The sequence below is a fragment of the Melanaphis sacchari genome, unplaced genomic scaffold (assembly GCF_002803265.2).
Source record: "Melanaphis sacchari strain LSU unplaced genomic scaffold, SCAv2.0 Contig10_pilon_pilon, whole genome shotgun sequence".
Lineage (NCBI taxonomy): Eukaryota > Metazoa > Arthropoda > Insecta > Hemiptera > Aphididae > Melanaphis > Melanaphis sacchari.
In genome coordinates this window covers 1,203,365-1,221,298 of record NW_020270420.1, presented here as the reverse complement: position 1 = coordinate 1,221,298, position 17,934 = coordinate 1,203,365, and the positions used below count along the sequence as shown (strand labels likewise).

Genomic DNA, 17,934 nt, shown 5'->3' with positions numbered 1-17,934 from the left:
CTACCTACAACCGGGTAAAAAATTGTATTAAAAAAAAAAACGGAATAAGCAATTTTGACTTATCTCAAAAATTATATGATCATTTAAATTAACAGTCAAAAAATTACCTAGATAAATATTGAACGAAAAAAAAACCCAAAAAATTAACACACTCTAGTAAATAGTCCATGGAATTCAACGCGAGTGTCATGTAGCCAATTTTACCAGGTAGGTACCTACCTATATAATATAATATGATAATACAATTATTTTGTCATTGATTTTTAAAAATAACTTTTTTACATGATTTTATGTTGTTACAATAAACGACGTAGGTATACTTAGTTCAAAAGTTGAATATTTTTTTATTTTTAACTAAATGGATTAATCGTATGTCGAGACTATGAACACCATACATATAAGCAATATACATACATGATGCATATTATGTAACATGTAGATATGAACGCATAATTCTTAAATCCTATATAATTTATGGTATGTCATAATATTTTTAATATTAAACAGTACTATGGTAGCCTTACACAGGTACGAGTGGTACCTATGATCATCACGCATATTAAAAATATTATATTATCTACAAGTTACAATACAGACTACAGATTATAATATTTTTTCTTTAATTATCCATTATTTATGATTTTATGATTCATGTGAAATATCTTCTAAGATTCAAGTATTAATATATTAACCATTGTCTATGAAGTGTGTGTAAATTATAAAACAATGAAATATAAAAAGTTCTTATTTTCATAATTATCAATTGTCATGATACATAGTAAGTGATAACAGTGATAAATGATAATCTGCTTCTTATCAATAACGTTATCAATATTTAGATTGGAGGGAAAATAATGTAAATTCCCAAGTTTTGGTGATTTGTAGCAATAATTAAGATAGCTGAAAGTCGTCACTCATCAGTACTCATCACTAATCGATTATTGTTATTTTGATAATTCTAAACTGGTCTGTGACAATTTGTAATCATAAAGTGTTATAACGTAAATACATAATTAATTTTTGTGGTTTAATGATTAATGAATATTTTTGCAGTATCTACTTAAAATAATCAGTATATTAGATATCGCTTAATCTATTTAAACAATTCCGATTACCTGATTTTGAATGCTGAAATACAATATTCATGTATTTAATTGTTGATTAATATTACAATAGGTTCTTCTATTGTCAACTCATTACATATTTTTATCAATTTATTTCCTTCAGATGACTTAACTTGAAACATTTTGTATTCATAATTCATTGCGACATTGAAATGCCACTATAAATACAATTGAACTAAATGTACATTCTGCCAGAATATTTAGTAAATACTAGGTAGGTATACTAAATATTTTTGATTGTTAATTTAAATATTTGAAATTTTCCATAGTTAAATAGCCTAGTACCATGTTATTTTCAGTGGATTGGATTATAAAGTAGAGAAATACCTATTAAAAATGTAATGCCTATATCATACATCTTCTATGTATAATTGTTCTTATATCTGATATTATTTAGATATTCAATTTAACTATACTTTATAGTTAGCAAGTTATTGTTTAAATTAATTTAGATCATAGAATTAATTATATTTTTAAGGTTTTTCAATAATATATTGTCTTGGAAAGAAATTTGTCTTCCCATATGAGCTGCACAGATTATTATTTTGTTATCTTATTAATATTATCGCAGAAATGGTAAAGTCTGACTATAATTAATAATGTTCTTGCCATTCAGAGGATTTAAATTCTTTGATTCATAAAACAGTATAGGAGTTATCCACCTACCAGCTGGTATTTTATATATTAAAAAGGTATATAAACATGTTCTTATAATACATTAATCCAATTGGGATAGTTAATTTTCCTTCATCCATAGTGGAAAAAGTAATTTTTCATGACTTCAACCAACATCAAAAATTAAACTTTTGTTACTAGTGTGAAAAATGTATTTATCTTTTCATTTAGTATAATATTTAATGATTTAATGTAATTTGTTAAGGATCTATTATAATATATTTATAAACATAAATTTGTTTAATAGATAAGGAAAGCTCAATACAAAATAATTCAAGGTTAGAAGATTTAACATGTCAAGTTTAACTGACGAACAGCGTAAAATGATTGAAGCGAATAAAAAAGCTGCACAGGCAAAATTAGCAGCAAAATTAGCACTTAGAAGTACATCTCAGCAAACTATGACTAATAATAACCAGTGCACTTTATCGAAAACTGGATTAGTTGTATTGCCATCACCTAATGAAAAATCTGCCCGCTTAAATTATAATAATAGTTCACCAAGTTCTATATTTAAACCTATTCATGGTAATTGTGAAATTATATCAAAAGAACGGTTTACTGTACACGTTGCCTATCATAAACAATTAATCGATACTTTTAAAACAATATTAAGTAAAAATTATGGTAAGGTACATTTTGTATAACATAATTTTAAATAAATATCAAGGAATTTATGTTTTTTAGATCCAAAAACATCAGAATGGTCATTCTTTATAAAAGACCATGACCAGCTTATGATAAGTATTAAACCTTTGGAGCCACATGTAAAAATAGAAAAGTTACCAAATTTTGTTTTAAAAGTACTGAATTTTTTATGAAATGTATGCATAAGTATAATTATAATCCATTATTATTTATTTCAGTTGTTTAAAACTAAAGAATGTGTAGACACACATTGGTCAAAAATTGACATAAGCAGTATTGGTGATGATATGTTGGATAATCTTTATCCATTCCAAAAGCTTGGAGTTCAGTTAGTTTATTATTAAAAAATAAACAAATTATACATTTTTTTAATGATTTATTGAATTTAGATTTGGAATATCAAAAAAAGGTCGCTGTATTATAGCAGATGATATGGGCTTAGGAAAGACCATACAAGCTATAGGAATTGTGAAATATTACTCAGATAATTTTCCTTTACTCATTGTTTGTCCTTCAAGTATGAGGTAAATAAAAAGATTGTTTATCATTAATTTATAGTGTTATTGCATTTAGGTATGATTACTGATTGGTTGTTGATTTATTTTGATTCAATAAATATTATTTTCTTGTCATATTAGGTATACATGGGAAGAAGAAGTTCGTTTAAGGATGCCAAATGTTCCTGTAACTGGAATTTGTGTATTATCTAAGGCTAATGAACAATTTATTGATCCAGCTGTTGTTATTACTTCGTACGATTTAATGACCAAAAAAAAAGATATGCTTTTAAAATTTAAATTTGGAATTATTGTATTTGTAAGATATTTTAGTTAATATTAATGTTATTTTTAAATATTCTTCAGTTTCAATTTAATTAAACTAAGTGTTTTTTTTTTTTTAATTTTACTGATTTCTTTTTTTTTTTTTTTTTTTTGTCAAGGATGAGAGCCACAGTTTAAAAAATGATAAATCTGCCCGAACAAAAGTAGCCCTTTCTTTAGCAATACAAAGTAAGCAATGTATATTGTTAAGTGGTACACCTGCTTTGTCAAGACCAATTGAACTTTATAGTCAGATTAAAGCAATAACTCGAAATAACTTTATAACTCCGTAAGTTGAAAAGTGTATACCTACATAAATACATAATTTAATGTTTATGTTATATGAACAATAATTAATATTTTTTACTACTATTTTACATACTTACAACATATTGTTATGAAATAAAAATATTATTTTATAACTTTGTAAATCAAATAGTATTAATATTATAATTATACATAAAAATACATTAAAAATGTTGAATACAATTTTAAATTGAGTCACTGTTAATCATAATTTAATAATTGAAAATACTCATGGGGAGCATGCATACTAATGGTATTTAAGTTTTAATAAATACTTTAGTAGTTAAATAATATATACTTATTGTTTCTGACAATGACAATTCACTGATTTTTATATCTATCTTCCTATTATTTTTTAATTTTATAGAAATTAAAACTTAAGGTTTAGTTAAAAATTATGCATAGAATTTAAATAACATCTGTGTTATATAGTACAATGACTTACCTCATTTACAATTTATAGATGCATTTTATATATTTTTTTATTTGATTGTTTTATTTAAATACTGTATACTCATTTTATACTTAATAGTTTGTGTGCACCCATGAGATCTAGTTAATTCTTAATTTTTTAGTTTTTTGATCTGATAAACTTAACAATATTATCTATTTTTATCTATATATATTTATTTAAATGTATCATTCATCCAAAAAATAAAAAAATTGTAATTGTATTAGATTTATACTATATTAGAAGTGAATAAAAATTTATTAAATTTAATATTATTTTTGTATTAAAATTCACCATTCTGTTAATGTTAAATCAAAATTAATGTTTTCAGAATTGAGTATGGTGTTCGTTATTGTAATGGACGAGAAACAAATTTTGGTTGGGACTTTTCAGGCGCCAGTAATATGAAAGAGTTAAAAATTATTCTAGAAACACATTTTATGATTCGTCGTTTAAAAAGTGAAGTATTAAAACAGTTACCACAAAAAATTAGGTATCTATAATCTAATATTTCATAATTATATCAAGTTTTTACAATAATTTCTACTTATTAAATAATTAAATTGAACAATTAGTCCAGTTAAATACCAACTTTTAATAAATAAATTATTTTGAGTATAAAAAATTTAAAATTTAAATTATAGAAATGTAGTAGTCTTAAAACCAGAAAATATCAAAGCTCGGAGTCAAAATATGGATGATTTGGAAGTCATGATGACCAATAAGTCTCTCAAGAAAATTGAAATTCGTGGTGCTTTATTAAAATATTTTAATCATACAGGAGAAGCAAAATTACCTGCTATTTGGTAAGTATTACTAATGCAACTATATATATATATATTTCAATCTACTTAATCAAATAACAATATTGTTCTGTTGACTTATGATTATATTGTCTTAATGAAATAATTATAATTTATTAATGTACACAAACTATAAGCATTATAATTGGATTCCAAGTTGAATATACAATATGATTCCTTTTTATGTTAGGTAAAATGTTTATAATTTTAATGATTTCCATTATTTATTTGGGTAAAATAATTTCTAATAAGTATAATGTATATTCAACTCCACTTTTAAATATTGGAGCCTTTAAAAATAAAATAAGAAATACTTTTGTAGAACTTCAAAAGGAGTAGATATTAGCAGCCATTCAAAGAGAAGTAATGCATCAATTTTAATCACGCATGGAGGAAAATGGGCTAAATTTTGAAAATTTTATTAAATTGTTATTAGAAATTAATTTACCTAAATTAATAATAGAAATTATTAAAATTTATATTTAAAACAAAATTTAAGTTGATTAATGCCTTAAATTAAATCTAAATGATTTAATAATATCTACAAACCTAAAAATATGAAAAAAAAAAAAAAAAAAATTGAAATTGCATGGTAATTCTTAAGATTCTAGGATGGTTGCTTAAAAATTTAATAATTTTAATTGAAATTTTAGCTTGTTGTCAATTTGTTAATTTTGGTTTTAGAACTATGGTACACAGGACCAAATTCTATTGTTAAAAGTAGGTGTTGTTATTTAAAACAATTCAAGTTTTGCTGTATATGCGCACAATAAAAGGGTTAAAATTTATTTCAATAACTCCCGATTATTTTAAAACATTCTACCTCAATCAAATGTCACTAGACAGAATTATTAATGTTACCTTTAAAAGGAATCACACTGCTTATGTTTTTTTTATGATTTTATATTTCATAATTTAAAGTTATATTTGACAACTAATATTTACTAATATAATTCTTGTTGTCAAGAATTTTTATTCGTATCAATTTTTTACTAGAATTTCATTCTTATGAGACAATTTTAATGACTCCATTATACAAATTAATTTATTTCAAACGTATTTTTATACAAAAACTTTATTATAAATCATCATATTACTTTTTAAAGTGAATGACAATCATTTTGTACTCATAAAAACAATATTATAAACATAAATAATGATCTGTGATCTTTGTCTTGTAGTACGTGTGTTTATTTTTTAAAAAAACTATTAACTTAGCTATTTGAAACTTTAACATTAAATGTTATAAACTAACTACATTTTATATTCTGTTCATCATTTTAAAAGAAAATTATAATAAATACAAAAAAAATAAAATATTATTTTGTTGTTTAGTGATTATATTCTGAATTTGCTTAAAGAAGGAAAAAAATTTTTAGTATTTGCTCATCATCAAAAAGTTATTAATGGTATATGTGATGTCCTAGAGAACAATGAAACTTAGTGAGTAAATCACACAATGCAAGTTAATTCTACGTGTTTTAACTATTTATTGTTATTGTTTTCCACAAATTGTCAATAGTTATATTCGAATTGATGGTAAAACATCATCAGAAGAAAGAAAATCTGTGTGTGACCAATTCCAAAGTGAAGATAAATATAGGGTAGCTGTTCTTTCAATTTCTGCAGCTAATTCGGGTATTACATTAACTGCAGCAAAGCTTGTTATATTCGCTGAACTTTACTGGAATCCTGGTGTAAGAATAACTGATCACAAAATTGTTATGTTAGACTAATTTTTAAAACAATAAATGTTCTCAGATTTTAACACAAGCTGAAGATCGTGCTCATCGTATTGGTCAAGCAGAAGCAGTGACTATACAATATCTTTTGGCAAAAGGTACGGCAGATGATCATATTTGGCCATTGATTCAGTCCAAGTTAAATGTTTTAAATAAAGCTGGTCTCAGTAAGGATAATTTTAAAGATGATAGTACCACAGTTATTGTAAGTATTTAAACATGTTATTCAGTATTATTTGTAATTTATGTTTAATTTGTAAATGCTTAAAATAGAATTCTTCAACTAAATCAAACCAAATGAACATTCTCGATTTCTTAAATGATGACGACGTTGAACTAGATGAAAATGATTTAAAATTTTTGGATAAAGTTGAAGAATCTCAATGCAAACGTCCACGTATATGTTAAGTTATGTACTCTAATAAAAAAAAAAAATAAATATTTTTTATGTATTATTAGATTTTTGTATCATAGTTAATAAAGTATTACTTGTAATATCACTAAATGTGGAACATGTATGTTTAAAATTAATGTACTTACTTTGGTTTAATAATGTATTTAAAAAATACAATTTATCTTCTTGTATATTACAATAGGCATTATTTATGTTGTTAGTACTTAAATATTGATAAGTTATTATCCAATGCAGGCTATTTTTACTCACTCTTCTATACTTTTAAATTGTTTAAAAATAATATACTGCCTTGAGATCAATAATCATCTCTTCATCAGTAATAAATACATTCAAAAGCAAGGTGTTGCTATTTATTTTGTATTGTTATAAAAAATATTACAAAATTGCATTATTTTATATCACACGGAAGAGTGACACCTCTAGATATCCAGTGGGCTTTTAATGTGTCTTTTAGTAATTTGAGACTCTATTATTTATTCTAAATTGGGTGGTTAAACCAACTCCAAATCGCTCTGATACATCTTGTAAACAACATTTATTTGCAGCAAACTTAAAATATTTTATTTTAACAATTAATAGTTTATTATTAACATTTTTTAATTAATAATTTACCATATAAAAGATAGAATGTGATTTTCTGATGTGACGGATATGTCTAAAGTTTGTGTAGGGAAAAAAGTAGATGCCTTAAATTTATTGACCACAAGGTATGCTGTAGATCTCTCAATCCTAAAATGGCTTTTAAACTGAACATAATATAATAAAGATAATAGATATTAATATAGTTAACAATAAGCAGTTAGTTCAAATGTATATAATTGTGATATAGTATATTAGAAAGGTGCCAATGCTATAACAAGTGGTGGCTGGAGGGTGCTCAGCACCGACAAGGAGCCTCAGTTTAGAGAGATTTGGGTCTAGTAATTTATAAAATTGTAGAGAGTACATTTGAGAGTTTGGCAGTAAGTAACAAAAATCAAAGAACATAAGGTAAAATAAAAAAAAAATGAAAATTCTCATTGGTTGTTCTTATTTATAGGATTACAGAGGTCAGAAATTATATTGACTACCATAATAATGAGTTAAATCTTGGGTATATTTTTATTTTTTTTCTAGCCTAAATTTAGTTTTTGAAACATAATGAGGTTTACCTATTGTCGAAAACCAAAAATTTTAAATTTTAATATTTTGAAACTTTTACAAAGTATTCAAGAACAGATACAGATGTTTAAAAAAAGTAGTTACTTTCAAATAGGAACTTATAAAAAATTGTGTTTTACTTAGACAGTTAGACCTTGTTTATAAATGTAATTATATTACATATTATATTATAAATGTAATTTATGTAGTTGATGCCTCTGAAAATGTTATTATACAATAATGTGGAATGATTTACAAATAAAGATAGGTACATAAAGAAAAAAGAAAAATGTATTTGATTTTAAACACAGATACTTTCAAAAAGTAAATATTGAAATACTCAGCCCAAGTTAGGTTAGGTTATTTAAATACTTTTTCTTAAATATTTTTACTCAAGTACTTTACAAGACTGGTAAGCTATACATATTAATAATACTAATTTGTGTATCTGTATAAGCACGAACAACGTCAACCATATAATTTTTAATTTTAGGTATTATAGATACTTTTTTGGATAATATATATTTAATGGTTTCTTCATCGCCAGAACTTTCACTAGACGACAATCAGTCCATAATAGCCAATATGGTAGATTTATCCATTATAATATTTTATTATAGCGTATAATTATTTATTTTATATTCGTTATTACATAGCTAGTCCTAAAGTCCAACAATACAAACGTTTTGGATACAATTTGAAGACAGCCTTATCACATTAATGATAACGCACGAACTCGAGGAGCTCGTGCGATTATCTTTGCACTCGGTACAAAAAACTGGCGTAGTGCATTGAGATGAAAAATATAAAAGTCCATTCAGTACACGTTCATCTTGCCGGTGGAACATAAATATATACACTGGTGCAGTCAGTGCGGGGTGGTGGAAAACGCTATAAGTAATAAAAGTTTAATGATTATGAAAAAACGGAAAGTATTAATAAATTATTTTTATTTCACTCATGTAGCCATGAAGTTGTATGGTATATACTGGTATGAAAATTGGCAACAATGCTTAATACTTCGTGTACCATTATATAGTTAAAAATCAGGTAAAATCGTACGCAATCGTATAGCTATAAGGTATCACCGATAGGTAATGAATGTATGTAATCGTATTTTTCACTCATTAATTATTAATTAAACCCATAACGAATCTTTGTGTGAAAAAAGATATAAAATATTTTAATATTAAACAATTTTTATTTAATTGTAATTTGTTACTATTTAGATATCTAGCGTATAAAAGCGTAAACAATTTAAAAATATACAACATTATAAATGTCTTGTTCCTTAGAGACTGTAAATTGTATATTCGTAAGATTAATCAGTAACATTACAAAATAATTTTGATATATTTATATGTTTAATTTTTGTGTACGAAATCATCAACATTAACATAATCATTCATAAAAATATTTTTTTTTATATTTTAGTTAGTGATTACTGTTTTACAATAACCTAATCACTAGAGATATTCACTATACCTACCGCAAGAACTGTACTTCATAAAAGTCGGCGCGGTACACAACATTTTCAAGCAACATCGTGGGTTCACGGAATATAATAAAGTAATCATTTTCTATGTATTTTTATAATTTATTTAGTAATTCAAAACAATATTGTCATATGAAATGAAATCAATGCGTTATTACCCAGCGTAAATACTAAATATTGTTTTATGTTGGTCTCGGGATTGTCCACCTGAACACTTTTTCATCCTGATACGGATCTATACATCGTCGCGTTTAATTAATACTTTAATAATGTACGTTACAAACCAATATTTATACGCTTCTGCCGTGACGTATGTTATATGTTTTAGAAAAAAAAAAAGGTTATTTCAATTTTATAAACGCGTGTGAATATTTGACTGCTTCGAAATATTTTTTTAAATCATTATTCTGTTCGTAAAGGATTAATATTATATTTTTGTTTTTATGGCATTAGTTTTTATTGCAATGCATTACAGCAGTGGCGTAGCTAGAATTTTTTATTAAGGAGGGGGATTGTAGGTTTAGGTATATTATCAGGGATGGTATAGCAAAAAAAAAAAAGGTCATTTAAAATATGTTAACGAAATAATTAAATGAAAATCAATGGGAGGGTTTGAACCCCCCACCCCCCACCCTCATAGCTGCGGCCCTGCATTACAGTGTGATTGCTAATATACTGACTATACTGTACAGGAGTAACAAATTCCAATAACTTTGGGTACAAAATAGCTTATTTGTTTAAGACTTAAAAATTATACCCAGTTATATACTTATAAAAAGACAGAACTCAATAAAATTGGTATTTACATGTGGTCCGTTTGAGAAAAGGCTCATTTTAAAGTTGTAAGGGCAACTAGTCTTGTTAAATGATAGACAAATGTTAGTCTAAATAAAACAGTAATATTGCAGAAATTATTAAAAAAATTTAAATATTAGAATATCAAAAACTAATAATTATATTCAAATTACTAAGGAGATATACATTCTCATTGGTTATGGAGTTAGAAATGCACTATTATTAATTCTTTTAGATTTTAAAACATTTTTTCGAATTGATAAATATATTTAAAAAAATTAATTATACACGCACAAAATGTTTTCTGATCACAATCGTTGACAGTACAGTAATAATTAGATGATATTCTTGGAAAATTTTGCTGATTAGCTTTGCTGGTTCAGTATTAGTGTATTGAAAAAGGGTGCTAACGCCCAACTGGCAACTAGTACTGTAATTATTATAAATTTGTAAACTTAAAGTTATAATTTATTAATATACATACATTTTCTATAAAATGAAGGTATTAAATAATAATCAAACCTAACATATTATGTATTATTTGCGCAAATACTGTATAAGTTATATTATTTTTATTTTTGTAAATAATAAAGTTTATGACATAAGCTTAAATAATAATCAATGAATTGATAATATTGCATTCATCTCCGAGTACAAAAATATTTCAACTGCGTCGCCGACTGTTTTGTAACAAATACCATTTATCGTTTTTACTATATTAAATATAACTTGTACACAGGACCGAAATTAATCGCCATGTTGGAATTTATCAAGTACAGTAAATTATTCAATGTGTATGCACGTTTGTTGAAAAATCCAAATTTTAAGACCCAAAAACCGAATGCGGAATATCGGATTTTTTTAAAAAGTGTACAAGACATTGCAACGTTCATGGAAGGTGAGTTGTAGATTTACGCGACCGAACAACGTGTTTTTTTTATCTACGATTATTTATAAACATAGTGATTTTTTTCCAAACCAAAGAACTTTTGATTTTTTAACTGTTTATTGGAGTTGGTTAAAAAGACTGTCAAAGAAGTTGTAACAGGGTATATAATAAATATACCACACTATATAATATGTAAAAAAAGAAAAACCGAAGGGAGATTCATAGAGGAAGAGGACAGTTTTCCCAACTCTGTAATGACATTAAATTTTCAGGTGGCACTCTGTAAATTTGTTCAATATTTAAAAATTCGGCTATTCTAAATTTAGTTAGTATTTTTAAAAACAAAAAGACTTCGGACTCACTGTAAAATGTTTTCTTGATCTTCTCTGTAATTAGGTGTAATATTTATTATGAAATGTGCACCGAGTAAATCGATTATTAGTTTAGCCGAAATGGTTAATTAAATAAGATATAACTCTGTATAATACTAATTACTAAATGTCTATATGCTTTTATACGGACTGTTTTGTAGTAATAATTTTAATTATTGAAGTTATCAATATATAAATTCAATTATTTGAGTTGACCATATTTTAAACCATAAATCTTATACTAAGGTCTATGTGTTAAACAATTAATCGCCATTGTTTTTAATATTTTATAAATGCATTTGTATACTACATTTCTATTTTTTCGTAAGTATAGATACTGCAGAGAGTATTGTCAATGATATCGAATTCGAATCGCCAATTAATTTTTTTGATGATATTATAATCGAGTCCAACGATTATAATGTATTGACAAAAACCAAAGATTTGGTTTTGAAATGTGAAGAAATGATCCGAAGCTGGATGTTTAGTTTCCGAAAGGTGAGCCGAATACATTATTATGATCAATTTTATAAAATAATATAATTATAAATTTATAACATAATACATGTTATTATATTATCCGCAAATTAATAATTTACAATTTGTGAATAATAGTTTTCGGAATTCTCGTGTCTACATTAATCCGTTCTTGTTGTTAATTATTTGCAATCTAGCAATAATTACAATTGTAGATGAGATATCATTAAAAATAAACTCATGTGTATAAATTGTAAGTCTCTATGTGTATGAATGAAGTTATAAGTAATTATCAATCAACGCACATATTATTAGATCCAATAATTTTAGATTAAATCAATTGGTGAATCATAAATATAATGAATAATTGATTTTACAATGATGTGTAAGCAATCAATAAAAAGCTTAAATTTAAATAGAAAATAGGATTTTATTTGTATTGTAGAGCAAATAAAATTAAAAATGACAAATATTTTTTTTTAATTATCAGGGAAAACAAAAAAAATTAAAGAAAAAACAAATGGTATATTTACCATAAACAAATTTTTATACAAAGCCAGTTTCAGAAAAATTGAATTTGTTTTTTTATTAAAATTTAAAAACGAATATTTGTAGATGCTTTATATGCTTGAAATGTTCACCAAATTTTTATATTATCATTTTCTATGCATAGCATAATTTTTTATACAATTTTTTTAAATATGCATTTGAAATTAAAATTTTAAAATTTCCACAAAATCACAACAATTTACTAACTATAAATATTTTTATCATTTTCAATTTTTATAGCTAAGGTATAACAATTTAAGTATAATATTCTTTATTAGAAGTTCATACTGAAAAAAAAATTAAGTATCTTATTGATGAATAACGATATTAATAATTATTTTGTTATTCTTCAAAAACATTATTATTGTAGATTTCAAACATTAATGTACATTAATGTATATTATGAATTTTAATAAATGCAATGACATTTTAAAAATATGTAGATATTATTTATTTAAACTATGATCCTATACGGCATATTCTCACTGTTTTACGGTAGGTACTTACAATAATAATAATAATAATAATAATATAATATGGTCCGTGAATGTTTTTATTTGCTCCGTTGTTAATTTTTCCACCGACTATCGGATTTAGTCTAGTCGTGCTGCGTACAATAGTTGTATAAAATACATAATGCATTAGCATTATACTAACGTCCTGTGCTCTAATAAATATTATCATTGTGTAATGTACTGCTTACAGATACTTCGGCAGTATAAGCTGGAAAAAAAACAGCCAACTTGGTTCGGACCTCACAAAGAAATAGAGTTTTGGAGAAAAATGTTTATTAAGTTTAATCGAGTGTGTTTTTTGTTCGAGGGTAATTTCGTGGTATTTGCCGAAATAGCCATGGAGCGAACTAATTCTACCTTGCTAAAAGTGAATACGATAACACATATCATATATAAATTATGGGTATATATACTTTAACTATCAGAAAGCAGTGAAAGGGGAAGATGTGTTATTTTTCCTCTTTATTATCGGTTTTAATAAAATTAGTTACTTTTTAAATAAAGTATATTCAATAACATAAACTTCTCGTTTAGGGGATGAAGTTTAGTGACTTTCTCTATATTTTTAATTGAAATACGTCAAAATGGATTTACAATAGTCACTCAATTCTTGAAACTTTTAGAGTTACATTATTTATTAATTATTATATATTATATTATTATATACTGTAACGAAATATGATTTTATAACATGCTTGGTCACATATGATATAGCCTTGGATTGTCGTGAAACAACGAACAATGGATTTATACAAAAAAATAAGGGAAACCGTGAATTTTCTGAACTCGTTTGAGAAGCTGTTCGAAGATTTATACCAGTCCAATATAAGTCGTCTAAGATCTGCTATTGAAAATGTTTTCGACGCTATGCCAATGGCACAATTTTTTTCTAAATACGCGTTTGACAAACGGTCCACTACTAAAGTGCTTTTAACGTGTTTGAATCAGGCAGTGATAAGCTGTGTACACTATTTGACTGACGACTTCACTGTGGCTTTTTGGAGTCAATCAAAATCTATATTGCTCAGGAAGCTTGAACAGTGCATAGAACTCAAAGAGCACATGTTCAATTGTCTCAATAAATCGGTTAACAAAATAAACATTGAAGACCGGGAGCCGTTTCGGGTGTTATACATCACGTCTTTTGGAAACTTCGTTGAGTTTGCCAACCGACTCAACAAAGTAAGCATAGTAATAACTAACAACTAATAGGTAATATTAAGAGCTAGCTTAGTAATAATTAAGCATTCTTATATTAAATCAGACATGATTTTTTTATTGATATATGTACGTGGGTGTTAACGGATTTGTATATTATTTTGTTTTTTAGTTGTAAAAATTTAGTTTGTCGGTCAACGTAAAAAATATTGATGTTTAAAAATTTCCAATTTTCTTACTTTTTTTCATAATACTTAAATTCTAATGTTATTATTTTTTTTTGTTATATATAAAAATATTTAAGTTAAGTATTTAATACATACGCTATTATATTTATATTTATTTTTTAGATGAAAAATATAATAGAAACATATCAATCGTATAAGGGTTTGAAAAAATCATCAATTCCAATGGTTCGTACACTTTATGCTGAGCTAAAAGAAATGTTCCAAACATTTACGAAAAAAAGAGAAGATCTATTAAAACTAATCGATGATCGAAAATTTAAAGTAGACAGTGACCAATTTGATTCGGATATCAAGGATTTCAAAATTCGTTTGAAAAAACATTTACAAATTGTAATCGAAGAAACACCAGACTTTGTAAATAAAGTTGAATTGTTAAAGAAGTGCGAAAAACTGAAAATGGATGATTTGGATCTCGAAACAGTGTACATCAGTACATTTAAAAATATAAACATTTGTAAATAATGCTGCATAATAATCATTAATCTCCAAGTGTTTGTCAATAAATACTGATATCATAAAAATGTTAATTTTAGACTACAGAAATTTGTACTCTTCGGTTAGAGATAATTTGCCGTATACATATCATTTGCCTACGACCACTTGTCAAATTATGTGGATAGCGATGATAAACGAAAAAATTAAAATGCCGATGAAATTTTTTTTGGTAAAAACTAAAACACCTATTGTTTTCAAAATTAAATACTATATCTTGCATTTATACATTCACAACTCATTGTTTTACAGAGCAAAAGTCATAATCTATGGGGGGAAAATATCAATACGTACAAAGCTTTGTGTACCGCACTTAAAAACCATGAATTAACTCTACACACAGATTGGAGCGACCAAATTTCTGAAATAGTAAGTACAGAGTTTAAACTACGATTCTGCATATTTTATGAAGTACCTACCTACCATATTATAATGTATGAAATATTTAAAAGTATAATAATATAAATACATAAATTAAAAAGGACAATAACTCGAGGACTGGCCCATTATTAATCAGAGATCAAACAACGAGGAAGTATAGTGTCAATTTTTCGAAGTTCATCACTGAAAAAGTCGATATTGCTCAACTTATGATTTACCACCGACTCTCCATACCACGAAGACTACAGTTGAAGCTACAGCGCAAAGATATGATGTACGAAAGATACATATATGCCGAAGATATCGTAAAACGATACAATCGATTGAGGTATAAAGTCCTTTATAAATTAATATTATTAAAACAGCAAATGTAATTAAAGCTGTTTACGCTGACAGACAAATGGTACCAGATGTATTTTATAATTTAGTCAATTTTGAACTAATGAAAATGGATAAGCTGCTGATACCATTGCTTAATACAATAAAATGGTCTTCAACCGGTGCTATGAATATAATGCATGATGTGATGTACAACTTTAATTACAGCGAGGCGTTTATAAAAACAGTATACCTAGATTCACCATAATATAATATATATCTATATTAATTTATAATATCTACTTACTGACTTAGCTTGCCGATTTGGATTTTATTTTACGAAATGAGATTGAAAATATAGCCCAATATCTGCTAATTAAATTGCCAAACGAGCCACTATGGCCATATGAATTTAAAGAACTGAACAAAATTTATTTGGCGGATATTATGAAAAACATTTCAGACAAATCGATTTTCATGGAAGAGGTGTTTAATTATGTGATTAAGTTGATTCTTTATAGAGTGAACGATAAATATTCTTTCAAAGACGAAGACACAATGTACAAATTTTTTAACGTGAACAGAGCATTGGATGATATCAAAGACACGGATGGAGAAGCAAAACGTAACGGTATGAGTTAGTCTGATACCGATATATTTTTTAAACGCAGTTTGTGATGTTTACTTTAAATTACACACGTTTTACGTAAACTAAAATATTTTTATAAATAGACGAAAGGTTTCCTGCTGCCGTTCACCCAACTAGTAAACAAGTTGATGACTGGTGCATGAATGTTTTTAGATTCTATAATTTTTTTTACACCAAGTCACTCGTAAACGCGATGCGCAGTACGTTTGAGCATATGATAGATGGGTTGTCTTATTATCAGTGAGCATCCGATTAATTTTCTCCAATGAATTTTTATCAATAATGATAATAATAATCACAATAATATTGTATTAAGTTGTGTGTCAAATTCGGAGCGAGCGCCAATTTTGAAAATCAAATTAGTTTTGATTGATTCTGACATTGGAATCGAACCGTCATGGAGAACGATTAGCTCAGCTTTGAAGCATGTGACTTCAAACGCATTAAATGTTACAACGACATTCAGACGTTGGGGTTTTAATCACATAAAGGTAAATTAAATTGTATATTATACCTATATAATAATATATTACGTATTATATAATAAAATATTGATATATTTGATTTCGCATAGTACAACAGCAACATAATATTGATTCGAGTTTTTTTTTTTTTTTGGTCATTAATCGATTGATATAATTATAACGATTTCATTAAATCTATGGTGTTTACTTTCAGGATATAATTCGAGGTTAAAAAATTCCTCTAAAAAAAAAAAAAATAGTATTAATATGTTTAATTTTTTAAATATTATTTATTTTTCACTATTTATGTTCTGTATCAAGTTAATCTTTTTCTTTCTCTTTCTCTCTTCATTTTTTTTGCAGTTATTTTAAGTTAAGACAATGAGGTTAAACATATTTCTTTCCATTTATTCCCTGTAATTATTATACTAAAGTATTAGGATTTTTGATACGCAGATGAATGATTATTTTTACAAAAAAAATATATCTAAAAACAAAGACGTGCTTGCTGCAGCCAAAGAAGTAGAGAATGCTACAAGACCATTAAAATTGGAAATAGAAAACATCATATCTGTAAACACTTGCTCACTCATTATAACGATATACATATGTTTTAAAGTAACATTTTATTTTCAGGAATACGCAATTAAATATCAAGATATTTGGGTAGAATACCATCAAAAAGTAGAAAATATAAATTGGTTGTTAGAAAAACAAACCGAATTGAACTCAATTCGATTTGTATTCGACCATATGGACCAAACAATCGATACTATTTATGAAGAACCTCAGAGTATAGAGATCGGTCCTTTGGAAATTCAATTAGGTGATTGTTAAAATTGACACTTAATTTCTGTTAAAATTATATATACTATTTAAGTATTAATTAACTAATACCGTATTATTATCAGACAATTTCAAAGAGTCTCTACACGATGAAATCAAAGGGTGGCAAATCTTATTTGCTAATGGTGTGTTGGAATCTTCTAAGCTCAAGTTTCTGTGTAA

At 26.0% G+C, this 17,934-nt stretch overlaps 1 protein-coding gene across 4 annotated transcripts; it reads left to right on the top strand.

Moving 5' to 3' along the window:
- The first annotated feature begins 84 nt into the window (after positions 1-84).
- LOC112603537 (SWI/SNF-related matrix-associated actin-dependent regulator of chromatin subfamily A-like protein 1) lies at positions 85-7,097 on the top strand. 4 transcript variants are annotated; one of them, XM_025352151.1, is made up of 14 exons: positions 742-1,146; positions 1,228-1,338; positions 2,047-2,426; positions 2,487-2,602; positions 2,666-2,775; positions 2,837-2,971; positions 3,086-3,263; positions 3,388-3,557; positions 4,357-4,518; positions 4,670-4,831; positions 6,164-6,271; positions 6,351-6,525; positions 6,590-6,775; positions 6,844-7,097. In XM_025352151.1, the coding sequence occupies exons 3-14, from the start codon at positions 2,093-2,095 to the stop codon at positions 6,976-6,978; spliced, it is 1,971 nt and encodes a 656-aa protein (XP_025207936.1). In that variant the 5' UTR covers positions 742-1,146; positions 1,228-1,338; positions 2,047-2,092; the 3' UTR covers positions 6,979-7,097. The 4 variants fall into 4 exon arrangements, with proteins under 4 accessions (XP_025207938.1, XP_025207936.1, XP_025207939.1 ...); XM_025352153.1 differs by lacking the exons at positions 742-1,146; positions 1,228-1,338 and adding an exon at positions 85-207; XM_025352154.1 differs by lacking the exons at positions 742-1,146; positions 1,228-1,338 and adding an exon at positions 1,848-1,889.
- Positions 7,098-17,934: the final 10,837 nt, after the last annotated feature.